At 42.9% G+C, this 22,415-nt stretch overlaps 1 protein-coding gene across 1 annotated transcript; it reads left to right on the forward strand.

Moving 5' to 3' along the window:
• The first annotated feature begins 69 nt into the window (after positions 1–69).
• On the forward strand, positions 70–17,589 carry cetp (cholesteryl ester transfer protein, plasma). The gene is made up of 16 exons (XM_029757750.1): positions 70–321; positions 466–580; positions 862–993; positions 1,204–1,274; positions 1,417–1,504; positions 1,635–1,704; positions 1,960–2,020; positions 2,137–2,228; positions 2,345–2,524; positions 2,763–2,813; positions 3,020–3,169; positions 3,272–3,339; positions 13,200–13,242; positions 13,329–13,398; positions 16,653–16,738; positions 16,877–17,589. Exons 1-16 carry the CDS (start codon positions 180–182, stop codon positions 16,952–16,954), a joined length of 1,497 nt encoding a protein of 498 aa, XP_029613610.1. The 5' UTR covers positions 70–179; the 3' UTR covers positions 16,955–17,589.
• Positions 17,590–22,415: the final 4,826 nt, after the last annotated feature.

Raw genomic sequence — 22,415 nt, forward strand, 5'->3', positions numbered from 1 at the left:
TAGTTCAGCCACGTTTAGCCTCAGTCCGAACCCCATGTCTTCTGTTCCCTCCCTCTTCCTCCCCTTGTCTCTTGTGCATGCTCAACACAGCCTGGATCAGTTAGTTCAGAGGTTCTGAGGAGGCACTACACAGCTCTGGGATCCACTTTGAAGTCAGTGTTCATTTAGCTACTGGTGAGATGGATAAGTGTGTGATGACACTCCCAGTCCTGCTGCTCTTCCTGGGCCTGGTTGTGATGTCCCAGTCCTGTCTGGAGCCAGCCTCTGCATACAGGTTCACTGGGGCTGTCTGTAGACTGACCTACCCTGCAGCGGTGGTCTGTGAGTATCTATCTTATTTATTCCTGTCTCCCTATGGTGTTCTGAAATGTTTTCCACCAGAACTGTTACTGTTCGGGTAGTTAACTGTTTTGTTAAGTATTGTCTTTAGTCTATATATAGACAAATTGTGTATTTTCTCTTCAGTAAATGAAAAGACGACCAAGGTCATCCAGGCTGCCTTCCAGCATGCCAAATATCCAAGCATCAGCAACGAGAAGTCTATTCTCTTTGTTGGAAAGGTGAAATATGGCCTTGCCAAGTGAGTGGACCTGACAGTCAGTGTACCTGCACCACATGTGCCCGCTTATGCTGTTCCTTTCATCCTCCTCCATTACCTCACATGCTCTTCTTTTATCCTGTATTCACTTACCATTGATAATGTATACGACACATGATTGGATGAATGCATAAGCACTAATTTTTCAATCAAAAACAGATTGAATGTCAACACTGTTGCCATTGCTTTGTTGGTTTGCTCCTTTATTCTTGCTAAAATGAACAACCAATAATAATGTCCTCTCCTGACCTTTGCCCTCTCAGTCTGGAGATCCATAACCTGTCGATTGGGCGGAGTGAGTTTGAGCTCATAGCAGGTGAAGGCATTGAGATTGCCATCTCCAACGTGTCTGCTGTTTTCAAGGGAACCATCCAGTATGGATATGGAAGCTGGCTGTGAGTCCTTCCATCAGTCCTTGTGAACAGGGAGGATGAGAGGGATGGAAATAGTTTGTGATATGATTAGATATAACTTTCTAGATCTTACAGTTACGTATGTTGTGATTTATCCACATTTCATGTTGGCTACTACTTAAGTTTTGTATTGAATATCTACCTTGAGTATCTGCGTGGCCATGACACTGCCATGTGTAATCTGTTTTGCAGTGTCAATGTGGGACATTCAGTAGACTTTGAAATTGATTCGCACATTGATCTTGGCATTAACCCCAAACTCTGTAAGTACCTTTTTCTGCCCATTGTTTTTGTGGTGTTCAATGTTCACTCTTCCTTCTCATTCTTCCTAAGAGTTTACAGGAATCTTATCTTACCTTTTGTAATGTATTTCCTGCCACTGACCATGTGCTTTCTCTGTCTCAGATTGTGGAAAGGGGAAAGTTGCTGCAGACACATCAGACTGCTACCTCACGTTCCACAAGCTGGATCTCCTGCTGCAAGGAGACAGGGAGTAAGTGGCATTCTGGAACCCAGATAGTTTTATACACAGTGTAAAATGGTATATCTGTAATGTCCTCTTCCTTCAAGGGAAGTAACTGCGACGTGAAGGACAAACCCTGTGTTTTACATTCTGGCTTTAGGCCTGGCTGGCTCAAGAGGCTGTTCACAAACTTCATCACCTTCACTGTGAAGCTGGTTATTAAAAGCCAGGTGAGTGATGATTAGAGGGAAATATAGGAGAATAATGTACTGTTGGACCTAGGGTAGGCCATCATTGTAAATAAGAGTTTGTTCTTAACTGACTTTCCTAATTAAATAAACCTGCAATGTATCAAGGTATTGGACAGAGGCCTCACTGATAGCTCAACTCTGCCCTCTACTGTCTTGTTAATGCAACCCAGCAAAAACATTGTCACATCAGCTGCAACATAAAATGAAACAATGTCCCTGTTTTCGTTATCTTAGATCTGTAAGGAGATCAATAATGTGGCAAACATATTGGCTGACTTTATACAGGAACAAGCAGGTACGTTTGGGGATCCTGGGTAGATAACACACGAAGCCTATAGAGGTAACAAGACTTTCTCTTATTTAGAATATCTGTCAGTGACTATGTTAACATCTCCGTGTTGATTCCCACAGAGCAATTCCTTAGTGATGATGACATCAGCATGGATATTGGAGTAACTTCTGCCCCTGTCATCACATCCAATTACATTGAATCATACCACAAGGTACTGTATATCCCTTTATTATCTAGCATCCATATTCATTGTACATGATGATGCACAATACCAATTGTTATTATAAGTATTACAGTATCTTTCTTCTGTCTTCCCATAATGTCCAGGGTCTGGCCAAATACAACAACGTGACAGCTGTCATCAATGCGTCTGTATTCGACCCCGGCCAACTGACAGAGGACCGCATGCTGTACTTCTGGATCTCTGATGAGGTCTTCAACCCCCTGATTACAGCTGCCCACCAAGATAGACGTTTTGTCCTCAACATCTCTGGCCTGGAGCTCACAGTAGGTGTCTACCAGACTAGTGGAAGTCATGTGGACTAGTGTACAAGGCAGCATTTATCAGGAAAACAGTAATCAGGACTTGTTGTTGGGGTTTGGTCCACGGTGTTACAATATGGTAAAGGCAGGGAAACTGACTGTAGCACTGTGACAGGCAATGAAATTCTTGTTCATTACAAGCTGAATTAATGTGTTTGTTTTAATGTATGCCAGTTATTTAACATTGTCAATTTCATTTCAGGAACTGTTTAAGACACATTTGTCTACCCCCATTCCAGAGTTCCTAAGCCAGGTAATGTGACAAACCCACTCAGGACAGTCCTCAGACAGACACAACATGCTTTTATCAGCTCCATGCGACCTATCTTGGCCTCTGCAATTTAGTGGTGTTTTGAGTTTCATTGTATTTCAAACCTCTTATATTGTGTACACAGGTAAGTCAGTGTTTCTATCTGTCTGTTCCTGTATGAAACCTGTCTCTCTGTATCCCTTTGTCAGTTTCTGTCCTCTGAGGAGCCAGTGCTGAGGGTGTGGAGTGTGTCAGTGCCTCACCTGTGGACGACCTCAATGGGCACCTCTGTCAGAGCTGTGGCTGCAGCAGAGCTGACTAGCGGAGCTGAGGACATCCCAGGACTTTACTTTGAGATGGTCAGCCAAACAAACACTTGTTTTAACATTTGAAGTGATAACCTAGCATCAGACAGTAATGTGTCCAAGAAGAGTAGCTGAATGGGGTTTGTCGTTGTCTAGGAGGTGGAGGTTGTTGTGACTGCTTCCTACGCCAAGAAGAAACTGATCCTAATCGCTACAACATCACAGTGAGTCTATTTACGCGCCTATACTGTAGTGAACATGTACATACACATGTATATGAACTGCATATGTGAGTAAAGGCATTACATGAAGACCATGCTTTTAATTGTTCTTGTGATACTGACTCCACTGTGCCTCTATAAGGGATACAGACTGTAATGGTTTAGTAAAACACTTTCTGATTGCATGGCAGTTTACTAACAAGTATACGGAACAAAAATATAAACGCAACATGTAAAGTGTTGGTCCCATGTTTCCTGAGCTGAAATAAAAGATCCCAGAAATGTTCGATATGCACAAAAAGCTTATTTCTCTCATATTTTGGGCACAAATTTCTTTTCATCCCTGTTAGTGAGCATTTCTCCTTTGCCAAGATAATCCATCCACCTGACAGGTGTGGCATATCAAGAAGCTGATTATACAGAATGATCATTACACAGGTGCATCTAGTGCTGGGGACAATAAATGGCCACTCTAAAATGTCCAGTTTTGTCACAATGCCTCAGATATCTCAAGTTTTGAGCAAGCATGCAATTGGCATGCTGAATGCAGGAATGTCCACCAAAGCTGTTGCCAGAGAATTGAATGTCCATTTCTCTACCATAAGCCGCCTTCAACGCCGGCCTCACAAATGCTGACCACGTGTAACCACGCCAGCCCAGGAAATCCACATCTGGCGTCTTCACCTGCGGAATGGTCTGAAACCAGCCACCCGAACAGCTGATGAAACTGTGGGGTTTGCAGAACTGATGAATTTCTGCTTAAACTGTCTGAAACCGTCTCAGGGAAGCTCATCTGCGTGCTCAAATCAAATCTCGAATCAAATCTTATTGGTGACATATACATATTTAGCAGATGTTATTGCGGGTGTAGCAAAATGCTTGTGTTCCTAGCTCCAACAGTGCAGTAGTATCTAACAATTCACTACAATACACCCAAATCTAAAAGTAAAATAATGGAATTAAGAAATATACAGTACCAGTCAAAAGTTTGTCCACACCTACTCATTCAAGGGTTTTTCTTTGTTTTTACTATTTTCTACATAGTAGAATAATAGTGATGACATCAAAACTATGAAATAACACATGGAATCATGTAATAACCAAAAATGTGTTAAACAAATCAAAATAGATTTTAGATTTTAGATTCTTCAAAGTAGCCTTGATGACAGCTTTGCACACTCTTGGCAGTCTCTCAACCAGCTTCATGAGGTAGTCACCTGGAATGCATTTCAATTAACAGTTAAACAGTTCCTTCTTAATGCATTTGAGCCAATCAGTTGTGTTGTGACAAGATAGGGGTGGTATACAGAAGATAGCCTTATTTGGTAAAAGACCAAGTCCATATTATGGCAAGAATAGCTCAAATAAGCAAAGCGAAATGACAGTCCATCATTTAAGACATGAAGGTCAGTCAATCCGGAAAATGTATTTTATAGATTTTTTTTACCCCTTTTTTGTGGTGTCCAATTGGTAGTGACAGTCTTGTCCCATCGCTGCAACTCCCGTACGAACTCAGGAGAGGCGAAGGTCGAGAGCCGTGCATCCTCCGAAACACGACCCCGCCAAGCCGCACTGCTTCTTGACACACTGCCCATTTAACCCGAAAGCCAGCCGCAGCAATGTGTCGGAGGAAACACCGTACACCTGGCAACCGTGTTAGCGTTGTTGCGCCCGGCACGCCACAGGAGTCGCTAGAGCGAGATGGGACAAGGACATCCCGGCCGGCCAAACCCTCCCCTAACCAGGACGACGCTGTGCCAATTATGTGCCACCTCATGGGTCTCCCGGTCGGCTGCGACACAGCCTGGAATCAAACCAGGATCTATAGTGACACAGCTAGCACTGCGTTGCAGTGCCTTAGACCGCCGTGCCGCTCGGGAGGCCAAGTGTCTGAACTTTTGACTGGTATTGTATAAATATTAGGACGAGCAATGTCGGAGTGGCATTGACTAAAATAAAGTAGATTAGAATAGAGTATATACATATGAAATGAGTAAAGCAGTATGTAAACATTATTGAAGTGACTAGTGTTCCATTATTAAAGTGAGCAGTGATTCCATGTCTATGTATATAGTGTAGCAGCATCTAAGGTGCAGGGTTGAGTAACCGGGTGGTAGCCATCTAGTGATGGCTATATAAAGGTCTGATGGCCTTGAGATAGAAGCTGTGCTAGTAACACTGGCTGCAGTACCCATGGGGAGGGGGTCACACTCGGACAATCAGAGAGGGGGCATGTTATTGTGGCCCTGGTGGCACAAAATAATCAAAGGTCTGACTGCACAGAGATGCTTGGGGAAAATGGTCATAACGGGGGACCAGAGTGTGTGTGTTTCAGGGTAAGGGGGTGGATCTGATCTCCATCACCTAGGACTTGACATTGGTTAAGTCTTGCATGCTTTCTCAAACAGCTGTAACTGTATATGCATTTGTAAATCAGGTCCTTTCTTGAGTTGGGCTCTGGAATGTAACAACCATTGAGCATCTGAGCTTATGGTTGATTGTGGGGGAAAGGGGTTGAGTGTGTAAGAGTGTATTTGTGTGTGTGTATATACCACATCTGTTGCAAGGGGGTAAGGATGTTAGGGACAATATAGGAGGAATCACAATAATGTTTTGCTAAAATAATAATTGCTTGACAAAAATGTAATGCATTGGCAATCCTGGTTACAGGTAACAATCCTTTCCATGAACTGTCAACATTATTACGCATATTAATTGTTAATGATGGAAATTAAGATACGCAAGATATTTGAATATATAAATATTTTTAATAGCTATATATGAAGCAAATTGAGGTGAGAGCATTGGAAATACTTTTAGCGGTTGATCTGCTTCTGTTCTGTGGGTGGCACTGTGTGCTCTTTTCAAAGGATGGGTCCTGGCCTCTCTGGGGGGGCTAGGGATCCGGAGGGACTGGGTGGTCTGCCGGTCACTGGGATGACAACCCAACTTGGGATGGGGAGGGCTTTAGCGGGTGGAATAGTGGAGAACAATTGGAGGGTTACTTAGTAGCAATGCAAATATCATGGTACAGCTATATGGACACTCAATCACTATGGTACTTTTTAATGGTAAATTTACAAACATATATTATGATAAATAGATTTGAATCTTGTATTTCATGGTAAATGGTGAAATAAGTATAGTCAATTATAATTGTAATAGCTTAGCAAATAATAAGAAAAGAAGAACAATATTTACCTGGCTCAAAGAGAAGGAATATAATATCTAATGTTTACAGGAAACTGATTCAACAATTTTAAATGACGTTGTGTGTGAAAAGGACTGGGGGGGGTGAAATATACTTCTCCCATTGGCAAAGTAACTCAAAAGGGGCGATGATATTAATTAACAGTAATTTTGATCCGAATGTGCAAATTGTCTAAACAGATCCGCAAGGTAGATGGATGATTTTAAATACGTTGTTGGACCATAAACAGATATGGCTCATTAACCTTTTCACGCTTCTTTAAAAATATATATAATAAATGATCAACCCTGCAAGCAATACAAGACTCTATTATCATGGTGGGAGATTGTATACTGTTTTAAATACCTTAATGGACCGTAGTCAAAATCACATTACGAACTATCACCCTCGTGCTCTTAAGGAAATCATGAATGTCATGGATATATTGGAGCTGGTGGATATATGGAGGCTTAAATATCCTGACCTAGTGAGATATACAGGGGCTCCCGAGTGGTGCAGCGGTCTAAGGCACTACATCTCAGTGCTAGAGGCGTCACTATAGACCCTGGTTCGATTCCAGGCTGTATCACAACCGGCCATGATTGAGAGTCCTATAGGGCAGCGCACAATTGGTCCAGTGTTGTTAGGGTTTGGCCGAGGTAGGCCATCATTGTAAATAAGAATTTGTTCTTAACTGACTTGCCTAGTTAAATAAAAAAACACGGAGGAGGCTCAATCAAGCTAGTTGTCTTGACTGCTTTCTTATGTCATTCTCATTGGCACCAAAAGTAAAAACGGTGTTGATAGGGGATCGAATGCTGTCGGACCATCAGATAATTGGCATATACATTACTCTTACTGAATTTCCACATGGGCGAGGATATTGGACATTTAATCATAGCCTTTTGAATGATAACTTGTTTTTTAACTAGGACAGAGTTATTTATAACTGAATATTTCCGACATAACATAGGTACAGCAAATCCCCTTATTGTATGGGACACTTTTTAAATGTGCCTTTAGAGGCCATGCTATTCAGTACTCATCTCTAAAACAAAAGCAATTTAGGTCAAAGGAGTCCAACTAATAAAGGAAATAGAAAGACTAACAGAATAGATAGGTAACAATAAAAACTGTACCATAGAGGCTCCGAATAAGTTAGAGGAAAAACAAAAAGAAACGGAGGAACTAATTCAACAAAGATCAAGAGTAATATATTATAATAATAAAGCAAACTGGATGGAATATGGGGAAAAATGCACCAAATTATTTTTAAATCTTCAACATAGAAATGCTACCAAAAGTTATTTACTGAAACTTGTTACAAGTGACAGAGTCACCCATGATTCACCAAATTATATTTTGAAAGTGGAAGCGGAGTAGGCCAACTTTAAGGATATGTTTTAGTTTCAGTCTCCTCCATCTCCTCTAACTTAAGCTAATTGTATGGATAATTGTTTTTTTTAAGTAAAATTAACAGCCATACAGAAATACTCATGTGAAGGTGAAATTACAGAGGAGGAACTTCTTGATGCAATTAAAGCCTTTAAGTCCGGGAAAACTCCAGGGCTGGATGGCATACCAGTAGAGGCATACCAAAACTGTTTTGATATACTCAAAGGACCGTTATTAGCATGTTTTAATCACTCCTATGTTAGATTATCAGACACTCAACAAGAAGGTCTGATTTCATTATTACTGAAACAGAATACAAGTGGGAAATATAAAGATCCAGTCCATTGAAAAAAATTGGAGGCCCCTTACAATTCAGTGTTGTGATGCAACAATTCTTGCAAAATGTACAGCGTATAGAATTTAAAAGGTATTGTCGGACATTGTTCATTCTAATGAGACAGCCTTTTTACATGGATGAAACATTGGAGATAATATAAAGCAAGTACTGGAAACAATAGAACACTATGAAAAATCTGGGAAACCAGGCCTGCTTTCATAGCTGACTTTGAAAAGGCTATTGATAAAGTGTGACTGGAGTTTATATATAAATGCCTGGAGCATTACAATTTTGGAGAATCTCTTATAAAATGGGTTAAAATTATGTATAGTAGCCCTAGGTGTAAAATAGTAAATAATGGCTACTTCTCAGAAAGATGTAAAATGTCAAGAGGAGTAAAACAAGGTTGTCCACTATTGGCATATCTATGTATTATGGCCATCAAAATGTTATCCATTAAAATCAGATCCAACAATAATATCAAGGGATTAGAAATACAGGGCTTAAAAACAAAGGTGTCATTGTCAACTGATGATTCATGTTTTCTTTTAAATCCACAACTTGGATACCTCCACAGCCTCATAGAGGATCTAGATAATTGTTCTAATCTCTCTGGATTACAACCAAATTATCATAAATGTGCTATATAATGTATTGGATCACAAAAAAAAAAAACTTTTACATTACTGTGTAGTTTACCAATAAAATGGTCTGATGGTGATGTAGATATACTAGGTATACATATCCCGAAATAAATACATAATCTCACTCCAATACATTTTAATAGAATGTTAGCAAAAATAGATAAGATCTTGCTACCATGGAAAGGTAAATACCTTTCTATTTGTGGAAAAATCACCCTGATTAACTCTTTAGTAATATCCCAGTTTACCTATACACCTAGAGAACATTTTTTTTAATTATATGAGAAAAACATTCAAGTTTATTTGGAATGGCAAGCCAGACAAAATTAAATGGGCCTATTTATATAATGAATATGAATTCGGATGAATTATTGAATTATTAAATTAATTATTAAATATTAAAGCATTATACCTCTCACTAAAGGCTTCAGTCATACAAAAGTTACACTTAAATCCGAACTGGTTCTCTAGCAAATTAGTAAGAATGTCTCACCCTATGTTCAAGAAAGGCCTTTTTTCCTTTAATTCAGATTACAACCTCTCACTTTCAGTTATTTGAAAAGGAAATCCCCTCCCAAATATCGCTGTTTTCAAAACAAGCCATGGAAAGTTTATTGCAATTTCAATTTAACATACCAGAAAAGACAACAAATAATACAACAAATATTATGCTTAAACTCAAATATACTAATTGATTAAAAAAACAGTATGTTTTGAATTTCTTTTTTAAAAAGGTATAATCTTCATAAATTATATTATAAATAGGACTGGTGGAGTTATGTCACACATGCAGCTAACAAAAACAAATGGAAATGTCTGCTCTATCCAAAATTACAACCAACTAATTGCAGCATTATCGCAAAAATGGAAGAGGCAAGTGGAAGGGGGAAAAAGTAAGGAACTTGTCTGCCGGCTCTGCATTAAAGACCATCATTGGTTAAAGAAAATTGCGATAAATAAAAAAGTATATCAGGTTCATTTAAGGACCAAAAAATGGACAGCCGTGCCATATAGATTGCAAAATAGTTGGGAAGAGATTTTCGACGTACCGATTCCATGGCACATGGTTTATGAACTGATACACAAAACGACATCGGATCGAACCCACAAATGCTGATGCCACAGATACTCAACTATTCTAAAGGCCAGTTTTATTGCTTCTTTAATCAGGACAACAGTTTTCAGCTGTGCTAACATAATTGCAAACGGGTTTTCTAATGATCAATTAGCCTTTTAAAATGATAAACTTGGATTAGCTAACACAACGTGCCATTGGAACACAGGAGTGATGGTTGCTGATAATGAGCCTCTGTACACCTATGTAGATATTCCATAAAATATCAGTCGTTTCCAGCTGCAATAGTCATTTACAACATTAACAATGTCTACACTGTATTTCTGATCAATTTGATGTTATTTTAATGGACAAAAAATGTGCTTTTCTTTAAGTGACCCAAAACTTTTGAACGATAGTGTATATATATATATATATATTTGAAAAAATATATATGGGGGATTAGAAGTGATGCAGACAATTACATTGATGGAAGCTACAATCTACAGTATCTGCAATATTAAAGCTGATCTACCCCCTAAAAAAAAAGTTTTTCAGTCTCTCGGTCTGATGCACCTGTACTGACCTCGCCTTCTGGATGATAACAGGGTGAACAGGCCGTGGCTCGGGTGGTTGATGTCCTTGATTACCTTTTTGTCCTTCCTGTGACATCGGGTGGTGTAGGTGTCCTGAAGGGCAGGCAGTGTGCCCCCGGTGATGCGTTGGGCAGACCACACCACCCTCTGGAGAACCCTGCTGTTGCGGGTGGTGCAGTTGATATGGCCCGACTGGATGCTCTCAATTGTGCATCTGTAAAAGTTTTAGGGGCCAAGACAAATTTCTTCAGCCTCCTGAGGTTGAAAAGGCACTGTTGCACCTTCTTCACCACGCTGTCTGTGTGGGTGGACCTTTTCAGATCATCAATGAATGACTAAAATGAATGATGTGTATGTCGAGGAACTTGAAACTTTCCACCTTCTCCACTGCGGTCCCATCAATGTGGATAGGGGTGTGCTCCCTCAGCTTTTTCCTGAAGTCAATGATCAGCTCCTTCGTTTTGTTGATGTTGAGGGAGAGGATATTTTCCTGGCACCGCTCCACCAGGGCCCTCACCTCCTCCCTGTGGGCTGTCTCGTGTGATAGAATAATTACATATTTACCTGATTTGTTGGATATTTGACAATTACTTAACAAACAGTAAGATATTTCTGTCCTGCTAATGCTGAGTTTTATGGTGTCCACTCTAGCTTCCTGCAGCTAGTCTGGGTGTCGAGGACATTGGTTTTACTGGAGATAGCTTGAAGCTGACAATTGATTGATGTCTCTGTGATAAAAAAAAACCCAAACAGCCACATTTCATTTTATGGTTAGTGGTGCATGTGAGACATATGTCTCCGGTCTGATTGAGCCTGCATTCCATGGACAAGATATGGTGTATGTTTAGCTGGGATAGAGAGGAGTAGAACAAAGGCCTCAATGGTCCTTAGACATCCTGGCATCTGGGAAATTAGGCCAGGGGTTAAGATAACGCCAGGGGCAGCTAAAGGTAGGATGAGCCCAAAGTGGCTTATGGTTCCCCCCAATCTATATGGGAGTGGTGGAACCAAGCATTCTGGGTATTAGCTATATGAACTGTGCATTGTCTGTATGATTCAGGCTCTCAGCCTAGCAGTCAGAACAAGACTGTTGGGCTGACAGTGTCATTATTGCAATAATTAATCGATATAAAAAAAAAATGATTGTTTGAAGAAATAACCAAGTCTCTCTCAGGACTGAATTTCCACGACTCTCGTCATTGTTGGTAATCAGGCTTACTATGGTTGTGTCGTCTGCAAACTTGATGACTGAGTGGGAGGCGTGTGTGGCCACACGCAGTCATGGGTGAACAAGGACTACAGGAGGAGGCTGAGCACGCACCCTTGTGGGGCCCCTGTGTAGAGGATCAGTGAAGTGGAGGTGTTGTTTCCTGCCTTCACCACCTATGGGCGGCCCATCAGGAAGTCCAGGACCCAGTTGCATAGAGCGGGGTTCAGACCCAGAGCTTTAGAATGAGCTTGGAGTTTACTATGGTGTTGAAGGCTGAGCTATAGTCAATGAACAGCATTCTTACATAGGTATTCCTCTTGTGCAGATGGGATAAGGAAGTGTGCAGTGCAATGACGATTGCATCAATTGTGGATCTATTGAGCGGCAAGCAAATTGAAGTGGGTCCAGGGTGTCAGGTAAGGTAGAGGTGATATGATCCTTAACTAGCCTCTCAAAGCACTTCATGATGACAGAAGTGAGTGCTATGGGGCGAAAGTCATTTAGTTCAGTTACCTTTGCTTTCTTAGGTACTCACCAGGGTCTTGACCTGCCTGCAGTTTGGTGTCATAACTGATTTCAGTGGGAAAATGCTCACCTTCAATGGCCACTGGCATGCTAGAGAAGTGTGCTCTTCATGAATCCTGGTTTCAACTGTACCGGGCAGATGGCAGACAGCGTGCATGGCGTTGTGTGGGCGAGTGGTTTGCTGATGCCAACGTTGTGAACAGAGTGCTCCATGGTGGCGGTGGGGTTATGTTATGGGCAGGCATAAGCTACGGACAACGAACACAAGTGCATTTTATCGATGGCAATTTGAATGCACAGAGATACTGTGACGAGAACCTGAGGCCCATTGTCGTGCCATTCATCAGCCACCATCACCTCATGTTTCAGCATGATATCCATGGCCTCATGTCACAAGGATCTGTACACAATTCCTGGAAGCTAAAAATGTCTCAGTTCTTCCATGGCCTGCATAATCACCAACATTGAGTATGTTTGGGATGCTCTGGAATGACGTGTATGACAGCATCTTCCAGTTCCCACCAATATTCAGCAACTTCACACAGCCATTGAAGAGGAGTGGGACAACATTCCACAGGCCACAATCAAGAGCCTGATCAACTCTATGCGAAGGAGATGTGTCGCGCTGCATGAGGCAAATGGGGATCACACCGGATACTGACTGGTTTTCCGATCCACGCCCCTACTTTTTTTAAAGTTATCTGTGACCAACAGATGCATATCTGTATTTCCAGTCATGTGCCTAATTTATTTATTTCAATTGACTGATTTCCTTATATGAACTGTAACTCGGTAAAATCTTAGAAACAGTTGCATGTTGAGTTTTATATTTTTGTTCAGTTGCCTATGTCTGTGCAAGTCTGTGCAAGTAAAGAAACAACACTTATGTGACTTTGCTTCTTCCCACAAAAGAATTTCCATAATGAAGGATTCACTGTCCACAGACACACTGCAGGTGAGAATTAAATAGGCTGAATCCCAATCTAAGTGACCAGTAGCGGTGGTACATTGCTTTATTTCTCATTTCCCTATGCTCTCCAGATGGTTGAAGCGCACATTAAATATTTGAAAGAGGCAGTGGAGAAAATAGGTGTCCCAAAAGTCATATCCGGTGAGTACTGTTTCATCCTCTCACACTTAGTGAATTGTGATATACAGTGCATATGGAAAGTATTCAGACCCACATTTTGTTACATTACTGCCTTATTCTAAAATTAATTTAATTGTTTTTTTTCTTATCAAACTACAGTTAAAGATTGCCCGCACCTTAGCCAAATACATTTAAACTCAGTTTTTCACAATTCCTGACATTTAATCCTAGTAAAAATTCCTTGTCTTCGGTCAGTTAGTATCACCACTTTATTTTAAGAATGTGAAATGTCAGAATAATAGTAGAGAGAATGATTTATTTCAGCTTTTATTTCTTTCATCACATTCCCAGTGGGTCAGAAGTTTACATACACTCAATTAGTATTTGGTAGCATTGCCTATAAATTGTTTAACTTGGGTCAAACGTTTCAGGCAGCCTTCCACAAGCTTCCCACAATAAGTTGGGTGAATTTTGGCCCATTCCTCCTGACAGAGCTGGTGTAACTGAGTCAGGTTTGTAGGCCTCCTTGCTCGCACACGTTTTTTCAGTTCTGCCTACAAATTTTCTATAGGATTGAGGTCAGGGCTTTGTGATGGCCACTCCAATACCTTGACTTTGTTGTCCTTAAGCCATTTTGCCACAACTTTGGAAGTATGCTTGGGGTCTTTGTCCATTTGGAAAACCCATTTGCGACCAAGCTTTAACTTCCTGACTGATGTCTTGAGATGTTGTTTCAATATATCCACATAATTTTCCATCCCCATGATGCCATCTATTTTGTGAAGTTCATCAGTCCCTCCTGCAGCAAAGCACCCCCACAACATGATGCTGCCAACCCCGTACTTCACGGTTGGGATGGTGTTCTTCGGCTTGCAAGCCTCCCCCTTCTTCCTCCAAACATAACGATGGTCATTATGGCCACACAGTTCTATTTTTGTTTCATCAGACCAGAGGACATTTCTCCAAAAAGTATGATCTTTGTCCCCATGTGCAGTTGCAAACCGTAGTCTGGCTTTTTTATGGCGGTTTTGGAGCAGTGGCTTCTTCCTTGCTGAGCAGCCTTTCAGGTTATGTCGATATAGGACTCGTTTTACTGTGGATTTACATACTTTTGTACCTGTTTCCTCCAGCATCTTCACACAGTCCTTTGCTGTTGTTCTGGGATTGATTTGCACTTTTCGCACCAAAGTACGTTCATCTTTAGGAGACAGAACGCGTCTTCTTCCTGAGCGGTATGACGGCTGTGTGGTCCCATGGTGTTTATACTTGCGTACTATTGTTTGTACAGATGAGTGTGGTACCGTCAGGCATTTGGAAATTGCTCCCAAGGATGAACCATACTTGTGGAGGTCTACAATTTTTTTTCTGAGGTCTTGGCTGATTTCTTTTGATTTTCCCATGATGTCAAGCAAAGAGACACTGAGTTTGAATGTAGGCCTTGAAATACATCCACAGGTACACCTCCAATTGACTCAAATAATGTGAAGTAGCCTATCAGAAGCTTCTAAAGCCATGACATCATTTTCTGGAATTTTCCAAGTTGTTTAAAGGCACAGTCAACTTAGTGTATGTACATTTCTGACCCACTGGAATTGTGATACAGTGAATTATAAGTTAAATAATCTGTCTGTAAACGTTTGTTGGAAAGATGACTTGTGTCATGCACAAAGTAGATGTCCTAACTGACTTGCCAAAACTATAGTTTGTTAACATGAAATTTGTGGAGTGGTTGAAAAACGAGTTTTAATAACTCCAACCTAAGTGTATTTAAACTTCTGACTTTAACTGTACATACAATACCCATAAAGACAAAGCAAAAACTATTTTTTTGAAATATGACATTTACATAAGTACTTAGACCCTTTACTCAGTACTTTGTAGAAGCACCTTTGGCAGCGATTACAGTCTCAAGTCTTCTTGGATATGACGCTACAAGCTTGGCACACCTGTATTTGGGGAGTTTCCCCCATTCTTCTCTGCAGATCCTCTCAAGCTCTGTCAAATTGGATGGGGAGCGTTGCTGCACAGCTATTTCCAGGTCTCTCCAGAGATGTTCGATCGGGTTCAAGTCAGGGGTCTGGCTGGGCCACTCAAGGACATTCAGAGACTTTTCCTGATGCCACCCCTCCGTTGTCTTGGCTAAGTGTTTAGGGTCATTGTCCTGTTGGAAGGTGAGCCTTCACCCCAGTCTGAGGTCCTGAGCTATCTGGAGCAGGTTTTCATCAAGGATCTCTCTGTACTTTGCGCCGTTCATCTTTCGCTCAATTCTGACTAGTCTCACAGTCCCTGCTGCTGAAAAAGTCCCCACGGCATGATGCTGCCATGCTTCACCATGAGGATGGTGCCAGTTTTCCTCCAAACATGACGATTGACATTCAAAGAGTTTAATCTTGGTTTCATCAGACCAGAGAATGTTGTTTCTTGTGATCTGAGAGTCCTTTTGGCAAACTCCAAGCGGGCTGTCATGTGCCTTTTACTGAGGAGTGGTTTTGGTCTGGCCGCTCTACCATAAAGGCCTGATTGGTGGAGTGCTGCAGAGATGGTTGTCCTTCTGGATGGTTCTCCCATCTCCACAGAGGAACTCTGGAGCTCTGTCAGAGTGACCATCGGGTTCTTGGTCACCTCCCTGACCAAGGCCCTTCTCCCCCGATTGCTCAGTTTGGCCGAGCGGCCAACTCTAGGAAGAGTCTGGGTGGTTCCAAACTTCTTCCATTTAAGAATGATGGAGGCCACTGTGTTCTTGGGGACCTTCAATGCTGTTTGGAACCCTTCCCCAGATCTGTGTCTCGACACAATCCTGTCTCGGAGCTCTACGGACAATTCCTTCGACCTCATGGCTTGGTTTTTGCTCTGACATGCACTGTCAACTGTTGGACCTTATATGTGTGCGGCTTTCCCAATCGTGTCCAATCAATTGAATTTACCACAGGTGGACTCCAATCAAGTTGTAGAAACATCTCAAGGATGATCAATGGAAACAGGATGCACCTGAGCTCAATTTCGAGTCTCATAGCAAAGGGTCTGAATACTTATGTAAATAAGGTATTTCTGTTTTTTACTTTTTATACATTTGCAAACATTTCTAAAAACCTGTTTTCGCTTTGTCATTATGGGGCATTGTGTGTAGATTGATGAAGATTTTTTTAAATCCATTTTAGAATAAGGCTGTAACGTAAGAAAATGTGGAAAAAGTCAAGGGGTCTGAATACTTTCCGAATGCAAGGTAAGTGTGTTGTTGTGAACAATATGTTCCTCTTTTGACCCTGTTTTCTTAGAACTAGAACCAAGTTTAACTGCACTACTGGACAAACAGGGAGCAAATCTGTTTGAACTCATCGAACCCCAGGTTGTTTCTCAGGATGTGAGTACTCATACATACACCCTCACTTCATTCTTACTCATCATAAGCTCAAATTAAAATATATACACAAACTATAGGACTAAATAAATATTTTACAGAACTGATACTATTCATTGTCATCTGTCTTTCTGTCTGTAGGGTTTTGTGATTATCCAGACAGACTTTGCCTTTCCTCATCATCTGCTTGTGGAATTCCTCAGGAAGACTCTGGAGTGATTCTAATATTGAGATGGTGGGAGTGGTCACAGGCGCTCCCTGTCCCTGTGCATCAAATCACATACAGTAGGCTACAGTATACTGAGGTCTAATGTGCAATGTTTTGAATGACTGTATTAGTGGAAGTGTTGATAAACGTACACTTGGGAATACAATTACTAGTTGTATTTGCACATTAAACAGGAACGGGTGCAAACACATAGCAAATCGGGCACTCTATGTGTGTGAAAAGGTTTTTGAAAAGGTCATTGTCTTTGTACACTCATTATGAACTTCTGTATTGACATGGTTGATTCTGTCTCTTAACCTTGCCCCTAAAGCTGAATTAGATATTCAACTTGTCTCAATTAGGAACATGATTTGTATTTGCATACTGTACGTAAAGGGTTAAATGTGACCATGGCAGTAGGGTATTTCTGCTCATGTCTTGTGATTGGATTTGTTAATTTAATATTCCATGGTTCAAGTGGCACAGAGCAGGTAGAACTGGTTCCTCTGCCAACTGCCCTGATGTACCAGGTGTCCCTATGCCCTCTGGGAAGATTGCTTCAGAATGGAAACAACACCAACTTGTTTGGTCTCTGAAATGTCTTACTGAAATGTACAGTTTTGTAAATAAACAAAAACATGGTTGATGGTAGTCTCCTTTTAATTCACACACATGTTTTATAAGGTAAAGTAATAGTGGAGATATGTATTGGAAAAGTATTGAAAAATAAGTTATTTTGCATAATACATATAGGGACAATGTAATTATATAAAGGAAAGTACTACATCTTCACAATGAAAGAAAGTCTTATCATATAATGATATTGCCTGCCCCTTCCACCTCTCCTCCAGCGATATGCTTATGACTGTATAGCCTACATGTAGCCGGGTCATTCCTACAATGTCACACCAGCCTTCGCTTTGGCTCCCCCTCCTGTCCAGCTCAGGCGTTTTGCGTCACCGGCCTTCTAGCTGCTGCCGAACCTGCTGCTGGCAAACGCCCTTCACTCATCAACCCCGAACTTGTCTCGTCATCATTACACACACCTGGTTCAAATCCTCACTGTATATATACTCCCTCTGTCATTTGTTTTTGTCGGTCATTGTAAATGTTGCTTGTTTTCCTGAGAGGAATCTCTCCTACTATTTCCTGAGTACTTTATTATTTTGCTCTTTGGGTTTTGTCCCGCTTTTATAATTATAGTGCTTTAATAAACTCAGTAGTCCTAAACCTGCGACTGCCTACTCCTCTCTACACTTGTGACAGAATCACTGACCCAAGAGAACAGGAAGCAGCAGGACATCTTGACCTCTCCGCTATAGGAGAGAAGCTCCTATACCAAGACTCGTGCCTGGAGCACCTCGGGACTGCCATGGACAAGGTGCTCCGGACCGTACGCCAGCTGCAGGCTACACCACCATCTTCTCAGTTCCCTGCGGTCGATCCAGCCACCCCATCACCATCTACATCACCAGGTCCGATCAGCAACATCCATCTGCCCCTCCCGGAGCGGTTTGACGGGACCCCAGCTCACTGTAGGGGGTTACTCCTGCAGTGTGACCTCTACCTTGCCCGTCATGCTGGGACAAGGTGGCCTTGGTGATCTCGGTGCTGACAGGCCGCACGCTGCCTGGGAGAGGGACGGTCCAGAATTCCTATGAGCGCTTCACCCAACTCTTCCATGCCGTTTTCGACCACCCTACAGAGGGCCGAGAGGGAGGTGAGCATCTCCTCTGTCTACGCCAGGGGTCCAGGACAGCGTCTGAGTATGCTCTGGATTGCCGGACAATGGCTGCATCCACTGTCTGGAACGACCAGGCCCTGTTGACTGTTTTCCGAGCTGGCTTGTCGCAATGAGGACCTCACGCTGGACCAGCTCATCGCCAAGAACATCCGCCTGTATAATCTACTGCGTGTCCGTCGTTGCCCGGGTCTCTCCCAGGAACCTCCAGCAAGACTGAGCCCATGGAGGTGGGCACTTCGCACCTTCCCCCAGAGGAACGTCAACGCCGCCGTCAATCGGGTCTCTGATCCTACTGCAGGGATTCAGACCACCCCTGGAACACCTGTCCTAGAAGGTGAACCAGGTGAGGAAGCGACAGGCCAAGGAGCGCTCTGGCACCTTCCCAGGTAGGCGTGGACGTGCCTTGCTCCTCTCTGTCCACCCAGCCCGTCCTCCTTCCTGTCACCTTTCTGGACTATCCTGGCCCCCCACTAGTGGACTCCGGTTCTGCAGGCAATTTCCTAGACAGGTCAGTGGCCTTATCATTACGCATTCCTCTAGTCCCTTTACAAACCCCTATCCCAGTCCATGCCCTAGACAACCGTCCCCTAGGAACAGGACTGGTGTGCCAGACCACGATTCCCATTTCCCCTACAGTTGCTCACAACCACCATGAACGCATCCCTCTCCTCATCTTAGACTCTCCTGCACACCCCATAGTTTTAGGTTTCCTCTTGTTACAGTTGCATAACCCCAGGATATTGTGGACAGAGAGGAGGTTGTTGGGTTGGTCGCAGGAGTGTCAGGGGAGGTGTCTCTCTGTGTCTATCTGTGCCACCTCGGTGGAAAGTCTGCACCAGGCCACCCACGTTCCTATCCTGGAGGAATACCGGGACCTACAGGTGGCTTTTTCGAAAGACTCGTGCCACGTGCCTGCCCCCTCATCGCCAATGGGACTGCACTGCATCGACCTACTGCCTGGTTCTACCCTCCGGCATGGGCACATCTACCCTCTCTCACATGCAGTGACCGATGCCATGGATGTCTACATCCAGGAGGTGCTGGGCCAAGCATTCCTCCATTGGTCCACCTCTCCGGCCTCCTCCAGCTTCTTTTTCGTGAAGAAGAAATATAGAGGTCTCCGCCCCTGTATCGATTACCGGACACTGAATAAGGCAACTGTTTAATTCAGTTATCCCCTACCTCTCATACCCACTGTGATTGAACATATGCACAGTGCTCAGTACTTTACCAAATTGGATTTACGCAGTGCCTACAACCTAGTGTGCATCAAACAGGGGGATGAGTGGAAAACCGCCTTCAGAACCAGGCACTACGAATACCGGGTAATGCCCTACGGCCTGACAAACGCACCCTCTGTGTTTCCATCCTTCATTAACGAGGTGTTTAGAGACATGTTGGGTCGCTGTGTAGTGGTGTACATAGAAAACATTTTGGTGTACTCCACTACAAGCGAGCATGTCTCATGTCAGGTCCGTTTTGGAGAGGCTGATAGGGCATCACCTGTACGCCAAGGCGGAGATGTGCCTTTTCTTCCAGCAGGCGGTCTCGTTCCTGGGCTATCGGATATCCACCGCGGGAGTGGAGATGGAAGAGCAGAGGGTCAGTGCAGTACGGTCATGGCCTGTTCCATCCAACATAAAGGCGGTGCAGTGCTTCCTAGGTTTTGCCAATTATTTCAGGTGCTTCATTGGGGGTTTCAGCACAGTGGTGGCCCCTCTCACCTCCCTCCTGAAGGGAGGTCCTAGATAGCTCCGCTGGACTGAGGAGGCCAACGAAGCATTCTGTGCGTTTTACAAACGCACCTGTTCTGGCTCATCCTGACCCGTCTCTGCCCTTCATCGTGGAGGTGGACGCCTCAGAGGTTAGAGTAAGGGCTGTACTCTCCCAACGCGCTGGATAGCCGCCTAAACTCCATTCATGCGCCTTCTACTCATGGAAGCTGTCTCCCGCAGAGCGGAATTACGAGGTGGTGGATTGTGAGTTGCTGGCAGTCAAGAAGGCGCTGACAACATGGCGGCACTGGCTGGAGGGTGCTCAACACCCATTCCTTGTTTGGACGGACCACCGGAACCTAGAGTATACTCGAGTAGGGAAGAGGCTGAACCTGCGTCAGGCCAGGTGGGCCCTATTCTTCGCCAGGTTTGACTTTACCCTCTCCTACCGGCTGGGATCTAAGAACATCAAGGCCGATGCGTTGTCCCGGGTGCATGACACAGAGGATTGGAGGGAGAAAGAGAGACCCATTGTTCCCCTGTCCCGCATTGGGGCTCCTGTTGTGTGGAATGTGGACGCGGACATCTGTTGAACCCTGCGACAGGAGCCCTCACCTGCCCACTGTCCCGAGGGGCGTGCCTACGTGCCCTCTGATGTGCGGGTCCGTCTCCTTGCCTGAGCACACACAGCACCTGTGTCGGGGAACCTGGATATAGGCTGTACTATCGACTGTCTCTCCACCAAGTACTGGTGGCCCACCTTGGCCCAGGACATCCGGTTTTACGTCTCTTCCTGCTCCACCTGCACACAGAGCAAGACACTGAAACACCTCCCCTATGGCAAACTCCATCCGCTGCTGATAAGGGAATTTATATGTTTAAGGTAATGACTAAAGAATTCCACCCTGAAACATAATTATTAGATTATGTAACATGTATTATGAATAATTAGACTAACGTAATTATTAGACTATGTAAAGTAAAATGAATAAATGTGATTAGACTAAAGTCCAATAAGGTTTGGTCGAGACAAGTTAAGGGTGAGAAGTGTGTGACTAAGACAATACAGAGGACAGTTGAACTATGCATGACCTGACCTGATTGGAAATCTAAGAAACTTACGACAGGAAAGGGAGTCCTGTCAAGGTCCCTCTAATTTCGGGAGGATAGAACTGCCAGCTTGGTAGTGATAAACGAGGAATTCGAACTGTGGGGAAAGATACAGCCCACCTACTGTTTGTGTGTCTGTGTGTGCATGGAAGTAGGAGGGGGTGAGAGTTATAAAAATACATGTCTTTGCATTTTTTGACTTTAGAAGGTTCTCTGAATAAACTTTATGGACCTTCTGCAGAAACTGAGTCTTTGCCCTCAGCTGCTGGCAAACGCCCTTCACTCATCAACCCCGAACTTGTCACCTGGTTCCAATCCCCATTCTATCACTGTATATATACTCCCTCTGTCATTTGTCTTTGTCGGTCATTGTAAATGTTGCTTGTTTTCCTGAGAGGAATCTCTCCTACTATTTCCTGAGTACTTTATTGTTTTGCACTTTGGGTTTCGTACTGTTTTTATAATTATAGTGCTTTAATAAACTCAGTAGTTCTAAACCTGCGACTGCCTCCTGCCTACTCCTCTCTACACTTGTGACACAATGTGGTGCTTTTTGGACCTGTGGGGAACAAAAGTATATACAGTTGGAGTTGGAAGTTTACATGCACTTAGGTTGGAGTCATTAAAACTATTTTTTCAACCACTCCACAAATTTCTTGTTAACAAACTATAGTTTTGGCAAGTTGGTTAGGACATCTACTTTATGCATGACACAAGTAATTTTTCCAACAATTAATTACAGACAGATTATTTCACTTATAATTCACTGTATCACAATTCCAGTGGGTCAGAAGTTTACATACACTAAGTTGACTGTGCATTTAATCAGCTTGGAAAATTCCCCAAAATTATGTCATGGCTTTAGAAGCTTCTGATATGCTAATTGACATCCTTTGAGTCAAT

Source organism: Salmo trutta, chromosome 7 (genome assembly GCF_901001165.1).
Source record: "Salmo trutta chromosome 7, fSalTru1.1, whole genome shotgun sequence".
NCBI lineage: Eukaryota > Metazoa > Chordata > Actinopteri > Salmoniformes > Salmonidae > Salmo > Salmo trutta.